Source organism: Neomonachus schauinslandi, chromosome 13 (assembly GCF_002201575.2).
Source record: "Neomonachus schauinslandi chromosome 13, ASM220157v2, whole genome shotgun sequence".
NCBI lineage: Eukaryota > Metazoa > Chordata > Mammalia > Carnivora > Phocidae > Neomonachus > Neomonachus schauinslandi.
In genome coordinates, this window is record NC_058415.1 from 79,955,398 (window position 1) to 79,977,669 (window position 22,272).

At 39.7% G+C, this 22,272-nt stretch overlaps 2 protein-coding genes across 2 annotated transcripts in view; one reads left to right on the plus strand and one right to left on the minus strand.

Moving 5' to 3' along the window:
* FBXW2 (F-box and WD repeat domain containing 2) overlaps positions 1–17,016 on the minus strand; it is a 28,983-nt gene extending 11,967 nt beyond the window's left edge. Inside the window, exons 1-5 of the mRNA XM_021691267.1 lie at positions 16,920–17,016; positions 16,709–16,817; positions 11,833–12,342; positions 4,704–4,898; positions 2,464–2,597 (exon numbers count right to left, since the gene is read on the minus strand). Of these exons, the coding sequence (XP_021546942.1) occupies positions 2,464–2,597; positions 4,704–4,898; positions 11,833–12,322 (819 nt within the window). The 5' untranslated portion in view covers positions 12,323–12,342; positions 16,709–16,817; positions 16,920–17,016. The remainder of the gene's footprint in view (positions 1–2,463; positions 2,598–4,703; positions 4,899–11,832; positions 12,343–16,708; positions 16,818–16,919) is intronic.
* B3GALT9 (beta-1,3-galactosyltransferase 9) lies at positions 16,307–21,904 on the plus strand. Its single transcript, XM_021691599.2, has 3 exons — positions 16,307–16,343; positions 19,486–19,577; positions 20,801–21,904. The coding sequence occupies exons 1-3, from the start codon at positions 16,307–16,309 to the stop codon at positions 21,902–21,904; spliced, it is 1,233 nt and encodes a 410-aa protein (XP_021547274.2).
* The last annotated feature ends 368 nt before the right edge of the window (positions 21,905–22,272 follow it).

Below are 22,272 nucleotides of genomic sequence, written 5' to 3' on the forward strand. Positions count from 1 at the left end.
GAAGAGCGAAGCTGTAATGCTACAACCACATTAGCCTCTAGTTAGTACAACCAGATTCTCTACATTGTCAGTAGGATCTAAAATTGCCTAGGGCGCCCAGGTGGCTCAGTTGGTTAAGCAACTGCCTTCGGTTCAGGTCATGATCCTGGAGTTCCGGGATCGAGTCCCACATCAGGCTCCCTGCTGAGCAGGGAGTCTGCTTCTCCCTCTGACCCTCTTCCCTCTCGTGCTCTCTCTCTCATTCTCTCTCTCTCAAATAAATAAATAAAATCTAAAAAAAAAAAAAGAAAATTCTTTAAAAATAAATTGTTGGCAGCATTTAATTTCCACTTTAGTCTGGAAGCAAACATTAGGAATGATTTTAAAAACTGTAAAATGTGACTTTACAGAAAATGTGAGGAACAGGAAAGAAAACAGCCCATAGACCTAGAAGCAGATACGAATGATCGGTTTTCCTGAGCACATGCATTATAACGGAAAAAGCACTGGACTTGGTACCAGAATCTGCCATATACTGACTCTGCAACCTTGGGCAAGAGTTTCTCAACTTCCTCATCTTTAAAATAGGGGATGAGGCATGTATTATATCTCATAACTGCAATGAAAATGAAATAAAACAATTAAGTGAGGATGATGATGATATAATAAAAGCTAACATTCCATTAGCACTTGGGATAGTCTGTAAACATTTAGGGGCTAGTTATTTTTGTAGTAAGTCAGCACCAAGTGAGAGGGAGGCCAAGCTCACTTCTTCAGAAGTCTGGGTTGCAGATTCAACTGAAACTGACAGACGTACTACACACAGATGCCCTGCTGGGTCCTGTCCCATCATCTCATTCAGAATTCACAAGAACATTTATCAGATAAAACTCAGGCCCTGAAGGGACGAGTGACTTGTCTTAAGACATCACAGTGTCCTGGCCCCAAGTCCAATGTTTTTAACATAACACCAAATTGTCTTATGTAACTTTTCCATTTAAATAATTCAATGTGCCCAATACAGAACTGAGATAAAAGATACATTAACATAAAATGTACTATTCTCAGCTATTTTAAGTGTACAGTTTAGTGGTGTTATTGATCTTCTCACCAACTGTCCTTTTAGCTCCACCTATTTCAGAAAAACACATTCACCCACCTAACCTAAAACCCACTGGGAGGCTCTTATTCCTCCTTCTTTGTTCCCCATTAGTCGGTAAGTTCAGCTGGCTTTCCCCTAAAGACATATCTTTCATGCATGATCTTCTCTTTCTTCCCTGCCACCTGGGTCCAAGCCACAGGTATCTTTTCCTTAGATTATTGCAAAAGCCTACTTGGCCTCCCTCGGTCTGTTTGTGCCCAACTCTAATCCATATTTTACTTAGCAGTTATTTTCTTAAAACATAAATCACACAGCTCCTTGCTCAGAACACTCAACTGTTTCCTACTACACGTATGACAACCAAATCCTTAACATGGCCAAGGAAGGTCTACATGATGGCCACCTCTCCCATACCGCCCCCAACCACAACACAGCTCCACTGGCCTTCAGGCCATCAAATGTTCTAGGATCCTTCCCACCTCAGGGCCTGGGCACATACTGCACACTCTGAAACACTCTACTACTCTTTATCCAGCTACCTCCAATTTCTTCTTCATGTTTTGTCCCTTCTCTCAAGCTCTCCCTGAATGAATTAAACTAGATACCTTCGAGACTTTTTCACAGAGCACCGCACTTTGTCTTCAAAGCACTTAACACCATTTGCAACTGTACATTTATTTGCGAAATTACTGTTTAATAACTATTTCTCCTACTGGGCTAACGTCTATGTCAAGCCTGGGTCTGTTTTGCTCACTCCTGTATCCTCTGTCCTGCACAGAAAGGAATGGGAAGATGGGAAGCTCAGGAAAAGTGTTTCTGCATGACATTCCCATGATTAATACTGCATTTGATCCTCACAGCCACCTTTTTTTGAAAATAAGAAACCACCACAATATTTTTTTAAAGATCCCATACGTTTTTCTTTATTCCACTTCTTGCGATTATTATTTTTTCAAGGTGAAAATTGCTTTCCTGATTAAAAAAGAAATATGCTTAACCTAAAGGGAAAAAAGCACCTACAATTCCATAAGTAATAATAAACTATAACATTTTGGTGCATAACACATTTGTTCAGAAACTGCTATCAGACTCTACAATGTAGTTTTTTGTCTATGACCTGTTTATTTGCTCCCTCTACCCACCGAATACACTGTGGGCATTTTTCCACGTCCATAAGTCATTCATTTGTTAAACTATTTACCAAGTGTCTTTTACTTGGCTGGTCACTGTTGCAGGCCATCGTGCATTGTGGGTACATCTGCTCCATCTTACAGCTCACCTACCACTTACAAGAAAGCACCTAGCATCCTCCACCCCACCCCCAGCTCCCTCACCCCTACAAAGCCTGATGTCAAGGAGATTTCTTCTGTAAGTCTTCCTACCTTGGTGACCCATTCCGTGTGCCCGGTGAGTGTGTTCAGGCACGTCCCAGCAGATAAAGCCCATACTTTCACAGTGAAGTCTGCAGAGCCACTCACCAAGATATCCAGTTCATCATTGTAGTCAACGCTAAACACTAGTATATATAACATACACAAAGTTAACACATGCCCCTGGGAGGGTCTTTCATAATAGAGTTCAATCACGTTCATTCTCCCTAGCTAACCAATTGTATAATTTCTCAACCAGAGATACTATAAGAATGGTGCTACTCAACTAAGAATTTTATGATAAAAAACATATCCATTTCAAAATTCTTGTTATTATTATAGCTTATTATTCTAAGGATGGAACGTCCCTGGAATAACAGAATCCCTTATACGTGTGCTAGCTTCGAAGGGAGAGGTAAAACCAGTGCTGGAGATAATGGCATTCCCACTCAGACCTGCCTGCCTGACACGCCACAAAACTAATCCAGCTCGTGCAGGGAAAATACAACATACAAAGGTGGCCCTACTCAGATTTGCATATTCATCACGAGACAAAATGTCAGAATAATACCCATAATCAAGAAAACAATACCCATAATCAAGAAAAGTCAGTGTAATGAGAAAAACAAAACACACACAAGTATCTCAAAGGTCAGACTTAAGCCATTCTCTCCAATTATCTGAATTTCTTCACGGGTGTACCCCCAGCACCTAAAACAGTGCTTGACTATAGCAAGTACTCAAACATTTGTTTTTAAATGCCTGCCAAACTCTAAAGGAACACTGGGGACCCAGAGATGAAGACACTGGGCTTTTCCTTAAGGAACTAAGTGAAGGGTGAAGGAGGAGTCCAAAAAAATTAAATGTTTACCTCTTGCTAGGGAAACACCAAGGAGAATGACTAACTCTGCCCAGGGGTATCAGGGAGGACTTCAGGGAAGAGGCGATATTGGAGATGGGCCCTGAAGGATGAGTAGAGTTTGTCAAGAAAAGAAAGAATATTGCAGGTAGAGGGAACAGCAAAGGCATGGAGTTAGGAAAAGCCATAGCAATGTCAAGGAACAGCAAGGAAGAAATTTTTTGAGCAGAGCTCTTGAAGTTGATCAGGTATAAAATCACCTGGAAGTCAATGTACATCCTGACATACGGAACAGTACACTCAATTCAATATATACCATACTAAATCATATATCTTCCAATATTAATTTCTAAAAAGCAAGTGGTAACAAATAGACTGAGGAAAAATGTATAAGATGGCAAACAAAATGGGGAAAAAATTGTTTTCAGCAAAATAGCTAGGTTCACTTCAAAGTATTACTGAGCACCAGACACAATACAAGGAACTCAGGACCTCAGGGTGAACAAGACAGGCAGGGCCCCTGTCCTCCTAGCGTGTATAGCCTGATGAGGAATCAGATTACCATACTTATTTGTATGATGAGTGTTATGACAAAATATAGGTTATCGGGGAAACCTATAGCAGAAGGGAGTCCAAGAAGACTGCTCATAAAACGTGATGCTTAAGATCACAGACGTGACTCTCCAAGGCTGAGGCAGTGGTTAAATGGAGGAAAGGAAGAAGGGAGCTGATGCACAAGAGGCTGGGAAACAGCTCAACATGATTTCTGCACAAAGCTCCAAAATACAATGCAGGAGAGTTTAGCAGCTCAGGTCTCAAAGCTATATTCAAATGACCAGTTTCTGCACACTAGGCCACTATAAAATTATTAGGAAATATTCACATATCTGTTTCCTTTATCTTATCTCTAGGTACTGGTTTATTTTAATCAATTGTCAACCAAGCTCCAATTCAACATAGTATGTGTGGATCATACAATCTGAGAACTACTGTCACTCCAAAGGATTTTGAGCCCTGATTCTACAAATAGAGTAGACTGAATTTACAAGTGTAGAACTTGCTCGATTTGGAGGTATGGAATCTGACTAAAGCAAAATGAACTGACTGTTCAACAGGGTATAAATGAAACACATAAGGAGAACCACCCCCTCCCAGCACAAGGGTACAGAGAAGAGTTTTAAAATGCGCGAAGGAAAAGCAAAATTCAGGAAAAAATTCCAAACAGGAGTACCTTAAATAAAGGGATTAATTGCTATGACTAAGAAAAAAGAGGAGGGAAAGGCAGGTTAAGTTAAAAACAAAAAGAAAACAAAACGGGGTCACATTCTTGGCTCCTGGTTTTAAGGAATGAGGTTAAAGTAACTGTAGAAACCCCTGAAAAAGGGCAACCCACCCGCCCCTGTGTGCCCCCGGAAGTGCTGGGTCCTGGCTCCAGAACTCCATTCCCAGCAGGCCACAGTGTTGTCAAAGGAGCCTGTCACAAGCTTCTGTTCATCAAATTTCACTGCTGCACAAGTGTGGGTCTGGATGCCATAAACGCACTGTCCTGTGCTCACATCCCACAGTTTTGCAGACAAGTCATCTGACCCTTCAAGAGAAAAACAGGGAGGTTAGTAAGAAACCAAACACTAAAGAAGGAAAGTCAATCCCCAAACCATGGTATTCTTCAAGTGGAACATCATCTTCCCCTCTTCTAGCATTTCCACTTCATAGCTGAGAAAAGCAAAGCATGGGGAGGGTAACGACTCACTTAGGGTCACCAAAGTGGTGTGAAGAGCACGGGGACTGAATGCAAGCTTTCTGGTTTAGTCCTTTTCCCTTAACTTCCAAGGCTATAGAGGAGTACTAGACTAAAGCATCCCTTGGTCCTTCCACTTATAAAATTTCATAAATCTTTGACTATCATGAGCTTTCTGATTTGAGCTTGAAATGATGGGTATTACCTATGACTGCACGTATACATTTGCATGCCTACCCATGACCCAACAACCCTGAGCAAATAAAGAATGCTGAATAGTAAAACTGTCTGCTAGAATATATTCTACTCTTAAGATAAGTCAAAGATAAGCCTCAGATCACAGGCTACCTTCTGCAAAGGCTAACTGCTAATTCCTTGAGCCATCCTGAAATGTGTAAAGGAACCTCTAAGAAAACCATGGATAAATTATTCCCAGACATTCATGACAACTCAACAATGAGCTTATAAAGCCTCTTAAGATTCTGCAGAAAAAAGTAGGTTTTATTTCTGCATCTGAGATTATAATGATCATGGTGATAATTCAGGCGTAGCTTTAACTACGTTTAAAACTCTAATGATTAGATCAGCCTCACAACTTACCTTTATAACAAAAAGTAATAGTAAGAATTAATAAAGACGTCTTGAGAATACAAAAAATACAGTCATTATGACAAGGACATCGTATGCAGGAAAGCACCGAATGACCAGTTTTGGAATAGACAAAATGACTAAATAAAGCCAGCCACAATTCTACCTTTAAGGGCTGGTGAAAAGCCACTGTTTCACACAATGGAAAAATACCACTTATGAAAGGGGTAGAGCATGAATTTCAACCTGGACAAACGCTAGGAGAACATACTGAAATGAAGATTATATTTGTTGTCACTCTATTTAGAGACTCAGTTTCTTCTCTAAAAAATAAGGGATAGGACTTGGTTGGTGCTCCTCAATGGTCATATGAGACATCAGAATCATCTGGGTAGGGGCACTGGGCTGGCCCAGTCGATAAAGCATGTGACTCTTGATCTTGGGGTTGTGGATTCAAGCCCCATGCTGGGTGTAGAGATTACTTAAAAATAAAATCTTTGGAAACAGTGCTGTCCAACAGAAACATAATACAAACCACAGAAGTAATTTAGATATGTAATTAAAATTTTCTACTATTTACTTTAAAAAGTAAAAAAATATGTAATTCCATTAGCCCACTGTATCAAAATATAATTTCAACTTGATGTAACCAATATAAAAATTATTAACGAAATATTTTATATTCTAAGTCTTTGAAATCCATTGAGTATTTCCCATTTCACATCTCAGTTTGGACTAGCCACATCTCAAGAGCTCAAAAGCCTTATGTGGCCTGTGGCTACTATACTGGATACTTCTGTCTAGATAATCTCAACTATACAACACTTAAAAATGGTTAAAATGATAAGCCTAGGTGTTCCATAAATATGTCTTAGGAAATGGCATGATTGGCTCCTCAATCTTGTATATATTTTACCACAATTTGATAAAAACAAAAAAAAGGGAGATTATCCTAATTATTTAAATTCATTTATATATGAAAACATTGGGCCATTCAGTTTTACACCCTAAAAAAACATCAGAGAACAATTAGCTTGATTTCAATTCCATTTTATAGTGTTGCAAGTCTACTCTTCACTGTTAAGCCTTCAGGAGCCATTATTCTCCCCTCCTGTTTAGTTTTATTTCAACCTTCCCTGTGGACTCCCGTTCGCTGCGCTGACTAGCAGCAGGTCATCAATGATGCAACCCAGAGATGAAAAGGGACTAAATAAATGCAGACTATTTTTCATTATATGAAAGAAAAAACAAGCCCTCTCAATTCAGGAAAGATGATGAAAATAATACTTTGATATAAAAAATTACAGGGACGGGTACATAACAAAAAGGTAAGCAGAAAACAGAGCTGTAACTCAAATGGAGTAAACTATCGGATCAAGTGAAGTTTAAATATTTAACTGGTAGAATCAGATCTCGGCTCTCAGCTGCCTCTTGGGGGCATTTGACTCTGATGACCAAATGAACAAACATTTGCCACTGCCTCTTCGAGACAGGCAATTTTCAATGTCCTTCTTGAAACTCTTCATCACCATTCTGCTTCTGTACCTCTTCCTCCTCTTAAGTACACTCTTCAAGGATCCATCCTATTCTTCTTCCATCTATCCTTCCTTCCTATTCCATCTATTCTTCTTCCTCTCCATCTCCTTTTTAAATTCCCCTGTCCTAGCCAGAGCTGTGATGTGGCTAACCCCTCAACCTTTTGCTCTAGCTCTGAGCTACATCCTGAAGCTCTGATGTTGCATTTCCAGGTACTTGTGGGAATCTCCACTCACATCCAACTGCATTAAGTTCATCCCAAAGTGAACTCCCTCTACCCTCTCGAATTTATTCCTTCATTTCCTATTCTTGTTATTAGTACCACCAACTTCCCAGGTGTATATATAGCTAGAAATCCCAGTCATTTTTTAAATCAATCCTTTCCTCGCCACATACTCAATCCATCGCCAAATCCTGTCAATTCCATTTCAATGGCTGCTCTTCCATTTAACTGCTCCTTTAAAAAATCTCTACCCTTACTGTCCTAAATCTACATCTATCTACTCTTACCTAAACTGCAACACCCTAATACTTTAATTTAGAAACTCTACATTTGTCTATGTCAGAGGGTCTCAACAGAAGTAGTATCATCTCCTAAGGTAACATTAGGAATGTGTAGGGGTGATTTCAATTGTCACAATGATTTTGGGGCAGGGGGTGAGGGGCATTACTGGCCTCTATCGAGCAAAGGCTGGAAATGCTAGACATCCTGGAATGTTTGGGACAGTACACAAAAAAAATTGTCTCGTATTTTGCACGACCTCGTGAAGATTCTGCCCGATAGTCCTTTTTTTGTTTGTTTGTTTTTAAAGATTTTATTTATTTGACAGAGAGAGAGACAACGAGAGAGGGAGCACAAGCAGGGGGAGTGGGAGAGGGAGAAGCAGGCTTCCCGCCGAACAGAGAGCCCATCGCGGGGCTCGATCCCAGGACCCTGGGATCATGACCTGAGCTGAAGGCAGATGCTTAACGACTGAGCCACCCAGGTGCCCCACTGCCTGATATTCCTAAGTGAAAAGCTTATCCTTAGTTGTCTGAGCCTTGGACCTGTTTTACAAAGCATGGAGTTTATTCTAAATTTTCTGAGTGTACCAGGTAGACTGAGGAAAAACGTACTTTGCTTTGTTGGGAACTTTATTAAGAGTTTTTCACCACTTGAGGTCACATCACTGATGGTACAAATACAACATTCTGCATTTAGAGTTGTCATGTTCATGACAACAGTACATACATAGGTGCAAACATTTGATTACAGTTCTGTCTTCTAGCACAGCTGTGCTTGAGCACAACACGTTTAATGTGTACTACTTTAAATTACTGTCTTTTTAATTTCTGCTCTGGATCAAAGTTTAGGTATTACATTAATTTTCTGAAATATGTGTATGTGCAGATAAGTTATTTCTATGAATTTTACTTCAAGGTAAGAGAATATTATAAAATATGTTATAAGAAGACCTGGGTCTGACAGAAGTAAGAAACACTGGTCTACTTGGAAGACAGCTCTGATACTGGCCCTTTTTCAGCTCAGAAATCTTTCATATTTTTTTTCTTACTACTCACAGAAAATCGTCCAAACTCATGTTCCCAATATTTAAGGTTTTTCTAATACACCTCAAGCCAATTCTTCAGCTTATATTCTAAGAATCTCATAGAGTCCCTACTTATATCCTGAGTTCAGCTAAAATGAATTTTCTTTATTTTCCTCCTATATGCTCCATGCTTTCCTTTCCACACCTTTGCTAATGCTGACCTTCCTACTGGAAAGCGCTTATTCTCATCTCTCTAATATCCACCCATTCTCTAAGATTCAACATAAATACTGCTCAATTTTTGCAAATGGAGGAAATCGATCCTTCCTCTGAACAACTGTATGATTTGTTTTCCTCATATAATTCAACTATATCACCTGATCACACCTCTTTTATAGCTATTATTTTTCTTATTCAACCAACTATAAGCCAAGGTCATAATATGGCAGCTTGCAGACTCAATATGACCCAACCATAATATTTTAAAAATGTGAATAATACTTAAAAATCAGTACACTAAAAAAAAAAATCAGAATATTGCACAGAAATCTAGATTTGGGAATTCTCTTACTATCAGATCCGATCACTCTAAGCTTAGATCCCACATGACAATAATTCACTACACCCTCCCTAGAAGGGCAAGTGCTCTCTGATTAGCACAGTCTACACAGAGACTTTTACTTAATCAGGTTACCTTCTAATCCCAGTGTGTACTTTCTCTGAGCAAAGAACTGTCCTAATTCATCCAGGTATGCCCTCACATTGTCTTTCACATAGAGCTCATTTTATAAATACCTACTGGATGGCACAAAGCACAACAGGTTCCTTTCTTAACATTTCAGAACTAAGCAGAAGGATAACTATCTAACTAACCATACTACGTTAATTTTTAGCATGAGCCATCAATCTTTTTGGCAATACTATTTTATTGCTTGTTCAAGGGGCTAATCTACAGATGTCACTGTAAACTTACTGCCAAACTCAGAATTTCCCAATTCAACCACAGAGAAAACACAAGCTCTTCAGTAATAGCATGAAGCAAACACATGTATATTGGTATAACAAATACTTCTCTCACTGGTTACGGTCCCAGGGATGCTATTAGAAAAATTAAACTAATGCTTTGGATTATTTTCAATAGAGCATAATTTTCAATATGCAAACCTGTTTAATTTAATCAGAGTAAAAAATACAAAATATAGACCCACCTAGAAAATAACCTTAAAATGCAGGGTTGGGTTCACAGTTATTGTAGGTATTAACTTTCCAGGTAGTTAAAGAATTTCAGTGAATGTGTCCCATTCACTTCTGCTTCAAGTAACTGAAGTTTTACCGCATTTCAAAAGTAAAGTTTGACGAGAATTTTTTTTTTTTTAAAGCTCGATGTGGTTCTGAAAATGAGTCAACTGCCAATATTTACCAAGTACAAATGAGCACAAATCTCAAAGGTAATACTGCATCTTAATCTTTAAAAACTACCTGCCATTGATCATAAGGCAAAAAGGACAAAGAAAAGCCATCACCCCAAATGGGAAAGTACATCAAAATATAAAAGAACGGATGATGCTTTTCCAATAATCTGGCTTATAGGACAGGGAATAACATGAGCATGGAGTAACTTCAGGATGACAAACAAATGAAACCACGAAATGCCTTAAATTTAATGTTTATTTTATAAAACTGGCAAAGTATCTAGCATTTCAGAGAATATATCACCACATGAGAAAATGTATATCCTTGAGAAATCATACATCTCAAAAATATTAAAATTGATTCTGGTGGAACGCTCAGAGAGAAGCAGGTTATTTAAAACTTTGCTGTGGCCATGGCACCAATTCAATCTCTCTGGGAAGGACAGTAAAAGGAGCTTTAAAATCATTCATATTTCTGGATCTGTGATTCTACTTTGAGGCTTCTGCCCCAAGTAAATAATTCAAGGGGAAAAAATGCAAACAAAAATATTCATAAAAACAGAAACAATCTGAATATGCATTAATACTGAATTGGCCAAATAATGATGACATATTTACACAAAGGAACAGTATATGCAATTAAAAAAAGGCCACTATTTAGAAGTTATCTTGGGGGGGGGTGGGGGTGCCTGGATGGCACAGTTGGTTAAGCATCTGACTCTTGGTTTTCGGCTTTGGTTGTGATCTCAGGGCTGTGAGATCGAGCTCCGTGTGTGGGGCTCCACGCTCAGTGTGGAGTCTGCTTGAGATTCTCTCTCCCTCTTCCTGTACCCCTCCCGCTTCTGCTCCCTCTCTCTCTCTCATAAATAAATATTAAAAAAAAAAAAGAAGAAAGGAATTATCTTGAATGAAGAAAGAACACCAAATATCCCTAAATATTATATACAATGAAAGTGAATAGGCATTGGGATCATTGATAAGAACTGCCTGGAACCATTCTAGACATTGCCTAAGAATTACTTACAATGCCTATCAAAATGTATTGCCTAAAACATGTGCACTGATTATAATTATGCATAGAAACATATGCTCATTATAATTAGAAGATATACATAATTACAAATTTTAATGATTATTTTATTTGTTATACAGTTACTTAATTGCTTAGGGTTAAAATATCTAACTTTGTTTCCATGCCCAAACTCAGATTCTAATTCTTCTTAGAACTACAGGAATTTACAGCACAAGACAAATACCTCCCTTCCCATATTATACAGACAAGGAAACAAACACAGAGAGGTTAAGTAATTCTTCCAAGATGATCTAACTACTCACTAGGTCTAGACACCAACTTTTTCACTGATTTTTCTCAAAAAACATTGCTGACAGAAAAAAAAAATTTTAACCAACATGGAGAACCGTACATGGAAGGAAAAAGCACTGAAAAAAATAGTTACAGCTTCCTGATTCACATCACATTTAAAAGAATGTCTGAAGCTTTCTTCTCATACAATTTTATAAAAATGATTTGTTTCCTGGAAGGAAAGAGGATAAATGCAGGTAAAACCACTCAGGGATAGGGGAAGGGGGAATGCAGCTATAGATATCTCATATAATTAATACTTGCCATCCTCAAGCCTAAGGAGTCATTTGTTCTGTTTCTAAGATTATACCCTATGAAATGCAAAACAACAACAAAACCGTTCCAGGATCTCTTACCTGTACAGAGAAGTCCATCTTTATAGTAAAGTGCATACACTCTGGCACTGTGTCCAATTAATGATGAGGTCTCAAAGGCTTCATGGTCCTCCAGTTGCTTCATTCTCAAAATAGCCTTCAAATAAACCTTCTTCCAGTGCAAAGCGTCCTGAACAGAATCATCTATCTGCCAGCCCAAATTTTTACATGCAGTCTGCCACACCTCTGTACAGGCACTTATCACCTTATTCCACTGTTTAGAGACGAGGCAGCATGTGAGTAAAGTCTGAGGATCGAGCCATTTTAACAAATAAAAACTGAGCTCCAGGGGAAGGAGTTTGAGGAAGTCCCGCTTGAGGAGAGTCTCCAGGTTATTGGAGAGATGCCTGAGCTGGACTGCCCCACTCAGACTAATCAGGTGATCCAGAGTTTCATTTTTCTGCAAGTCCGTCAGAGAAAGAAATGTAACAGAAATGTTATCAAGCCATGTCTCAAAGTCCTTTCTCTCCATAAGGTTATGGAAAAATTTACCTGTGGCACATCAAAATATTGTATTAGTTCTGCTCAAAAAGACTGTTCAAGCAAGACTGCTAACAAATGAAAATTAGTGTAAAAAACTTGGCATTACAACTTTATGCTGAGTTACTACAACTTTACAGTTAATATACTGCATTTGAAAATCTTCCATGCACACAGAGGAAAATACATTTGAGAAAACATACTTTTAATAAATCATGATCTCTGAAACACAAGTCAGTGAGACTCATGTAGGTGTATGTGACTTGCTCCTTTTGAAGTCTAGCAAATGCTACATGCATCTTCACAGTAAAAGATTTACAAAGTATTCATTCATTATAAAATAGTTTATTCTACATAATATACTTCTCCCCACCCCACCCCCAACAAAACCATCATAACACCACTTCCTTAATACACACTCTATTTGGGTACTAAAATCACAAAAATAAGCACCAGCATGTGACAACCAGAAGGCAAGTCTCCTGAGCAGTAACTGGATATATTAGTTATCATGCTAGGCACAGCCTGACCTGTTACCAAAATCACAAAACTGACTACTGGCTTTTCAACAGATGTTCAGCCAAAAAGGGTTTAGGGAAGAAAAATAAGCATATGTAATAAGTTATGTGGCTCAGGTATTCTGGTTCTTCTACTTCCTTTATGGCACTACCTGTTAGAACATGAATTACCATAAGCCTTACGTGGCCTCACACAGTTTTTATAAGCCTCGTATGAGCTGGTGACAACTCCTAACCATGTGCCACACAGAGCAATGAGGGTCAAGGAAGCCTGCACAAAAAAGTCAAATGAGTGATCCTGATGCTTCCAAAACACCAAAAAACCAGGTAGCATCATGTCCACTTTGCAGAGGAGGAAGTTAAAAGTCAGATAAGGTAAGTGATTTGCCTGTAGTCAACAGAGCCATTAAAATGGCATCCGAACAGCCTGGAGGTCAGTGCTCTCACCATGAGTACTCTTCCAACCACATCAAGCTGTCTCACCCTGACAACAGCTACAACCAGGAGCATCATAGGCTGGTCATAAAATCTGGAGGCACTGTAACTACCTGATTACAGCACCTTCTCCTTTAGGAGAACGACAAATTGCTCCAGGACTAACTGGAACAAAAAAAAACCTTACAAGTATACAGCATTACATACTGTGTCAAAGTGTCAACCCACTTTAAACAAAAGGGTCTAAACTAATGAAAAGAAAACAAAAAATGAAGCAAATCAGTAAAAACACCTTTCCCAAGGCTGGCTATATGTTGATACATGTTAGTGCTGGTGATTGGTACATGGAGGGTTTTTTATTCTCTTTATTATCATATGTTTAAACATTTCCATAATTTAAAAAGAAAACCATCTTTCCTTCTAACCTGATCACTTATTCTCCCACCAGACTGTCATACTAATTTTAAAAATTTATATCCAAATTAATGTGGAAGAGTAAAATAAATTCCTTCCCATATATGTCTTCTAGGTCAGGTCTACATCAAAAGCCAGATCTCATCTTTCAACTTTGTTCATGTAGGTCAGTAAAAATCATTTCCATTAATTTCCCAATACCAAATTTGGCAAGAATGTTATCGGACACAAAAGAGTAAAAGCAACCAAACCTTCCAATCATATCATCTCCTATCTCATAGTTTGGTTTTGGGAACAGTGAATGAACTTTAAAATAATATTTTGGAATCCTCCGGGTTTGGGCTAGGTAGGATTTATTAGTTTAAGGATTTACTTGGCAACCAAAAAATAGTTCACCAAAAGTTTTATCAACAAAACAAGCTAACAAGCCTCCTCCTTCTGAATCCAAACAACATTTTAACATTTCTGGAAATTTTTTACTATAAAAAAACCACTCACAGCAAGGCAAAACAACCGTTTTCTGTGGACATTCACAAAATGTCACAACAGCTAATTAATTAATACTGGCCAATTAAAAACATACACCAAAACATCTACCCAGGAATCACTTTTTACAGTGAAAAAGTGTGGAAGACTTCCTCTCTCACACCTACACACACACAAGTATCCACACATCCATCACAGAAATGCTTATTTCCGCTTATAAGAAGCTGAATTATTATTTAAATGACTACAAGGCAAATTTATAATACCCATGAAAACGTTATCAGGTTGCCACCATTGACAACAACTAAGAGACATCCTACAGAATGCCAAATTAATGTACTCATGACACCACACAAGATTATGGGACAAACTTTCCCATGAGCACCTTTAAAAAACTCAGCCATTTCTGAGATTCAGATATTCTCTTAACCTCTAATAATTTTTTCCCCAACTCGGCACTATTAAAAAAACACCAGTTTTTACTTTTCTAAAAAAAATCAACTGACTTGGAGGGAACTTTCTTAAGGTCACAGGTCTAAAACGAACCCTTTTAGAGAGCCTCTAGGAATATCATTTACTGGCAGCACAAGGTCCAAATGGGACAACTTCAGGAAGCAGGATTTCAATTCAACAGGAGCTTTCCAATAATTTAAGGGCCGTCTCCAGAACAGTGTGAGGTTCCCACTGCTGGGAAAGTCAAGGACAGTTAGAAACAGAGGCAGAATGAAGTAAATGAAAATGCCCTGGAGTCAGTCAAATCTTTTACTGATTCAGCTACTTCCTATGGGATCATGGGCAACTTTGACCAACTTCTAAACTTCAGTTCGGTCATCTGTAAAATGGAAGCTATTACTCACTTTGAGAGTTATGAAAATCAGAAATAGGGCAAGGACATCCTTCATACAGTCTAAAGTTAACTCACATGGTATTTTTGTTAGTTTTATCACTATGAATACCCGCCAGGAAAGCTTATAGTAGCCATAAGGCTGGAACAGATAAGACCACTAACATCCCTTACTACCCTATGATCCTTATCATAAAATTTCCCTTAAAATGGCTCAAAATATATGGAGGAAAAACTCAAGGGCTCAAGCTTACTGGGATTTAATTTTATAATTAAGGGCAGTTATTGACTTGAGGCTAGAATTTCCCACTAGGTGCATTTCTGTCTCTACCCACACTTCGTTCTGTCTTGCCCTTTTCCCCCCAATTCAGATTAAACATTAAACCTGCCCTTCTGCCCTCAATATTAACAATCACAAGGCTCCGAAATGGGTGGTGTGATGAAGACTCCTAAACTGGAAGACAGGAGGTCTGGGTTTGGTCTCTAGTTCTGCCATTAACTCCATATATTCCCTTAGGCAACTCTCATATTTGTATTGGTTTAAAAGACTCAAGTACTATTCATAGACACTACTTCATCTGATTATCAGAACTTCATGGAAAGTATCAATACTCCTGCCCTTAACTAATAAATGAAGAAATTTATGGCCTAAGAAGTAGAGTGTCTTTCCCAGGGTCCCATAGGAAGCAGCTGCTTAACATCTTTCCCAGCCCCCACCCTCCCAAAACAAAACAAAACCTATACCCCTAGGTTTTATTAGAGACAGCCTTCTGGATAAAACATCGCATATGTGTTTTCCTTTTCTCCACCAGGACCTGGCCTAGTTAAGAATGAAAGCAAGACATTTGTTGTTGGAGAGGAGGCTTCATCTTCCCTGCTTCCTTATCAAACATTATCAGCAGTTATGGTACAGAGGTTTTGAAAACGTGTATTTATAAACATACACGTGCCTGGTATCTTTTGAATATTCAAGAAGCTGGTAATACTGGTTGCCTCCAGAGAAAACTAGACAGCTAAGGAATAGGCGCGAGGAGCCCTTTCTTGAGTTTAAAACCATGTGAATATACTGTTTACTTTAAAACCGCCTTTAGTTTTAAGATAAATAAAAACAGCTCGGAAAGAATACAAATAGTGTTAAATACAAGCTCTGCAACTCCACTTGTTGCTGAGTGACCCTGGGGAAATCACTTCACCCATCTCAAGTCCAATCTCTTCACTTGAAAAATGCAACCACGCACAGCATTCCCTACAAGGGTTTTTGTGAGGATTAAGTCGGATAATGCACGTAAAGCGTTTAGCACAGTACCCGACACACTGTAAGCCTCCAAGAAACGCCAGATACCATTATTATTTAGCATTAATATTGTTATCTGTATTGCAAGCGGCACCCCACATACACACCTGTTTCCATCGCATACCCACAACTATGGCGCAGTCCCTCACATTAATACAGCGCTTTGTACTTCCTAAACCACCTCGCCACACTTCATCATCTTTCAAAGTCATGGCAGCCCTGGGACATCACTGTTAACTCATTTCACAGCTAAGGAAACTGAGGAACTAAGAGGCAGTAACTCCGAGACTCAATTTTCCCAGATCCCTTATTAACTCCAGATCCCTTCAACCCGTTCGTCGCTCCCAGGTCCCCTGCTTCCAAAGTCGTGTTCCGCGCAGCACTGACCTGAGCGAGCGCCCCGGGGCCCGGGACCTCGCGCCGGGCTCACACCGACTAGGCGCGCTCGGGCCGCCAGAGCCTCGCAGCGGCCGGGTCCGCTCCGCAGCCATGGCGCCTGCAGGGAAAGAAAGACAAACGGCCCGAGGCGCGGCTGGTCAGCAGAGGCGCGGGCGCCTAAGAGCCCCCTCCTCGGCCCGGCCCCGCCTCAAATACAGACCTGGACCAGCGGCCGCCGCTCGGGGTCTGCAACCTCACAGGGGAGCGGCTTCCGGTGCTGCCTGCGTCATCTCCGCGCGTCCCTCCGCCCGCGGCGCCCAGCGGACGCGGGTGCACTTCCGGCCCCGGCCTCCGGAGGGAAGCGGGCGGGCGGGGAAGAGCGCGGAGAGGGGCGCGGAGAGGGGCGAGCATGCGTACTACAACTTAGACCTGTGGAGCCTCGTCCTAAACTTCTTTCCGTGCTGTGTATCGGAAATGTCTCTCGTCCGATCTGACCTTGCACTGTGTGGCACTTTTTCTTATCCTCTCTTTACGGAGGAGAGGGAGGAAAATTTCAAGACGTGTCCAAAGTCAAACAACCCATCGAGCCACCTATTATTTCCCAAAAACTGTTCTGGGAGATAGGGTTAATGAGCCAAAAGCACAAAACTACCCGACCGCCTGGGATTTACGTCCTAGCGGGGGAGGGAGACAGATAAATAACTAAACAAGATATGGTGCAAGTCTTAGCAAGGGCTAAGGAGAAAAATTAAGCAAGTGAGGGGATGGGTGAGCGAAAGAACAGTCAGGTGATCTAGATTCGAATCCCAGCTCTTAACACTCTGGCTGTGCCCATGCCCTACTTATTTAACCTCTCTGGATTTATTTCCCTCTATTGCATAGTAGTTATAGTACCTTCCTCCTGTGATCCTTCCAAGGACTGAAAGATGAAGCATAAATCTTTAAGTGTCAAAGAACTAAAACTGTGCTTCCTATGTGCCAGGCACTATGCTGATCACTTTATGTCACCGCGCTCAATTCCCACAGCAGCCCTATACGGTAGTTACTATTATTAGCTCTGTTTTTAGAGATAGGGAAATCGAGGTCAAAAGGCATCTTGCCTAAAGTCTTAGTAACTGGCTATCATAGGATTTCAACCCAGGCCCCCTTCAGAGCATAAATTCTCCTTGTCGCTCTGTGAAGGCTCATAAACCGCATACACGCACTCGTATCTTACACCAACACCATCCGATAGGATTTTTCAGCAATGATATTCTCTATTTGCATCGTCTAATAGGGCAGCCACTAGCCTCTTGCGACTATTGAACACTTGAAAATGCCTAATATGACTGAGGAAATACAATTTTAATTAATTTAAATTTAAATAGCCACACGTGGCTAATGGCTACCCTGTTGAACAGACTGGTCCAAGAGATAGCACATTGTATAGACCATAAGACAGTCGCATATCCAGTTAGTGGTGGAGAATGGCCAAAGGTCCAAGCATCCTGGGTTCATCTAGTGTACTTGAAACATGGGAAATAAAAATTTGACTACGTGAGGTAGAAGTCGGGTATGATGTCTTGAAAGTCAGGTCTGGAAGAGCAAAAGGAAGCCTCTGTAGCCAAAGAGTGACTGATGACAACATTATAAGAAAATTTAGGAAGACAGGGGTATGCAGATCAGATAACCTCTATGAAAGGGAAGGCAATGCCAAGATAATTAAGAAAACCAAGCACCCCTATGTGTCTCAACCCCAGTGAGGTAGGAGTTTGATGAATCAAAGTGAAAATCCCAGATAGAGCTGCCTGGAGATAATGTTGTTTGACTTTCCCATGGACAAAGAAACCAAACTGTCTAAGTTGAAGCCAAGAGGAGATCTGGGAACAAAATTTATAGCTGAGAAATGAAAAATTGCAAAATAGGATTTGTATTTAATTAAATACAAGACCTATTTAATTGTTAAACTTAGAATGTATAAAAAATTTCCTTTCACTTGCATTTTTTAGGGTAGATTTTCCCACTTTGTAAAAATTTCCAAGATTACATGACAGTGGTTGAGAAAACATAGCCAACTTTGAATGTAATGAGATTTTCCTGGCTAAACAATTACCAGAAAAAATGCTGTGAGTAGCAGGCAGGAAGATCAACATGTGAAAAGACAAAGATGAAATATAGCCCTGCCTGAAAACAGAATGCTCAATACAACTGCTTATATGACAAGAACATGAAAATATGCTGAGTGTTGTTTCTTTTCTTCAACTTGCTGGTAGAAACAGTGTTTGGAATAATTCCTACACATTCATGCCCTAGGAAAATGGCAAACATAAACCAAACCTCACCATATGATGTTTCTTTTGGGAGAAAAAAATGCACCCATTAGGGATTACAAGTATTCCTTGATGTTTAGTATATGTCTTGCATGTGCATAGACGAGGCAGCAGGAACTATTCCAATTGTTTAGTTTCTTGAGAGCACTCCAAAACAGACTGTTCGACATTTCTCCTTGTGTGATGACGTGTGGAGGGGTGATGTAGGTGAACTGCTCTTTCAACTCCCACACTTACTTCACCAGGAATTCAGCATAAAGGCAAGGGATCAGTTTCAAGAGGTACACAAGGTTGGGAGCATTTGAATAGGTTTGTGTTCTCCGTTCTTTGTTCTGGATCCACCCTAGCTGTAACATAATCTGTACTTGCTTTCCTATGGAGCCAGCAGGTATTCTGGGACAAAAGCTCAGGTTGATTAGGAAGAAACTTTATCCTTAAAGTCTCAGACACAAAGTACTTTACTTCAATTGCTGTTAGACTGGAATGATGCTGAGCTACATTTGGGCATCATTTGGCATCTGGACTCAATAATTTCCAAAGCCCTGAAATTGCTCACAGATAACATGCAGGTAAGCTCCTTAAATCTTTGAAGCATTTGATATCTATTAAAATCTTCTCTGTGCAAATCATCAGCATTGAGAAAATGGAAAGGAGTTCAGATTATAATTGCAGGGGTTCATTTTGTTTTGTTGTTCTTTTCCAATTCAGTAGACGTAGAGAAGAAAAAGATGAGAGTCAGGATTCTCAGCGGTTAAGAGTGAGCTTTGGAATTTCACAGACTTGAATTCAAATCATGGCCCTACCCTTTGTACTTACCCATTGAGTGATCTTTGGCAGGTTTTGAAACTTGGATGCTTACCTTAATTTTGAAGATAACCTGAAAAGGATATTACCAGGGCTAAATGAATTAAGGCATGTAAAGTGCTTAGCACAGTGCCTGGCATGCTGCAAGTGCTGAATAAGAGGTTACTGTTATTACGAGAAGCTTTGTCAATCGAAGCTCCAGTAGAAATTTAATTCCTTTAATTTTCCCTTTCTCTGTTATGTTACAATACTGTATTTACCCTTCCAGATGGAAAGTTTCCATCTTCTTTGATGATGTGGAGTAAACTTGGCACAGGTCCATCCTAGATCTCCGAAGGGGTGCTATGCAGATAGAGGGAACTTGTCCATATTGATAGATGTGTCAGATGGATTAGGGGACATTGCCAAAACAGACAATGTCAGAATTCAGTATTAGATTAAATTGGAAAGTCATACTAGAAGGATGTAAATGTTTGATAATAGCCATTGTTCACTGGCCAACAAAAGCAACTATTTCATGGAAAATTAGCCTTGACCTTTATAATTAGAGAAGAAACTGATCCAAATGCTTCACTTCCAGAAAGAACATCATATATTTTCCTATACGTTTTTAGCACAATGCCACTTGCTACTTTGTATCCATGTGTCTATGTCTGATTCCTCTTTGCTTCTCCAGTGTCTAACACAGTGCCTTGCATATAGTAAGTAGGCTTTCATCCAAACGAGGAAGAAAACAACCAACTAACATTTTATTCAGTTCCTACTTCATACCGAACACTAAACTCTGCAGCACTGGAGAAGAGAGAGGCATGAAACCACCTGTCCAAGGGGCCATGATATAGTGGGAGAGACATATAACAAAAATAAATTAGAAACCCCTAAAATAGTGTACTTCTAAGTGCTGTAAGAAGTACTTATACCATTCAGTGGGGGCAAAAACAAGAATAGAGTTGAAATTTGAATGAACATGTGTTTTCTTCTTATTTAGGTGACATTCTGCAGACTCCGAACTCACCAGTGGTGTTTCATTCTATCTAATGTTATCCTATTTCATGCCTTGCTTTTTGGGGCTGATTTTATGGAAGAATACTTTCTGCATGCTTTGCCGTATGTAGATATGAAAGTTCTTGAAATAAAGGATAAAGCAAGAAAATTGAACGTGGAACCCCTAAGAAGTAATCTTTCCAAATATTATATCCTGAGCCAGTCGGAGGTGTGTAAAGGGAAGAATATATTTTTACTTTCTCTTATCTTCAGTAGCCCAGGAAATGGAACAAGGCGGGACCTCATCAGGAAAACCTGGGGTAACGTGACCAGCGTCCAAGGGCACCACATTCTCACACTGTTTGCTTTGGGAATGCCTGTTTTGGTAACTACCCAGCAAGAGATAGACAAAGAGTCCCATAAGAATAATGATATAATTGAAGGAATCTTCTTGGACAGCTCTAAGAACCAAACCCTGAAGATCATCACAATGATGCAATGGGCTGTGACTTTCTGCCCTAATGCCCTATTCATTCTCAAGGTTGATGAAGAGATGTTTGTCAATCTACCAAGCTTGGTAGACTATCTTCTCAATCTGAAAGAACACTTTGAGGATATCTATTTAGGAAGAGTTATCCATCAGGATACACCCAACAGAGACCCTAATAATCAAGAATTTGTTCCTTTTAGCGAGTACCAAGAAGAGTATTACCCAGATTACTGCAGCAGTGAGGCCTTTATTATGTCCCAAGATGTGGCTCGGATGATGTATGTGGTTTTCAAAGAAGTACCCATTATGGTTCCTGCTGATGTGTTTGTAGGGATTTGTGCCAAGGCCATTGGCCTTATTCCCATCCACAGTTCAAGGTTTTCTGGGAAAAAGCACATCAGATACAACAGATGTTGCTATAAGTTCATTTTTACGTCCTCAGAAACTACAGATGCTGAAATGCCCCTGGCATGGAAGGAAATTAGCAGTGGGAAAGAATGTACCCTGTTTGAGACTTACTACGGGCTCATTTCCTGCAAACTTCTGACATACCTTGACAGCTTTAAACGTTTTCACTTGAGTACCATGAAAAACAATGGCATGTATTTTGGTGATTAGGAGGGTTTTTGGTTTTCTTTTTTGCTTTTTCTTATAAATGTCTTATTTTTAAATTAACTCATACCTTGTTATAGAAGGCATCCCTCCTTCCTTGTGTTTATGTAGTTTCTTTTAGCAAGTTGCAAAATGTTATTAGTGCTGTGATGTACTACATCATATTGAGATTTCATTTTATATTTAAGTTGATGGAGTGTGACTCTTTACAAAATAAAACCTTTTGGGGCTCCTGGGTGGCACAGTCAGTTAAACATCTGATTCTTGTTTTTGGCTCAGGTCATGACCTCATGGTCATGAGATCAAGCCCCACGTGGGGCTCTGCACTCAACGTGTAGTCTGCTTAAGACTCTTTCTCCCTCTCCCTCTGCCCC

Bases quoted from the DNA above. Each gene is read 5' to 3' on its own strand.
- B3GALT9 (XM_021691599.2), top strand. From the start codon at position 16,307: ATGCACGTAAAGCGTTTAGCACAGTACCCGACACACT. The intron at 16,344-19,485 runs GTAAGCCTCCAA...AATTGCTGTTAG, and splicing joins AGCACAGTACCCGACACACT to ACTGGAATGATGCTGAGCTA. The intron at 19,578-20,800 runs GTAAGCTCCTTA...CTTCTTATTTAG, and splicing joins TGCTCACAGATAACATGCAG to GTGACATTCTGCAGACTCCG.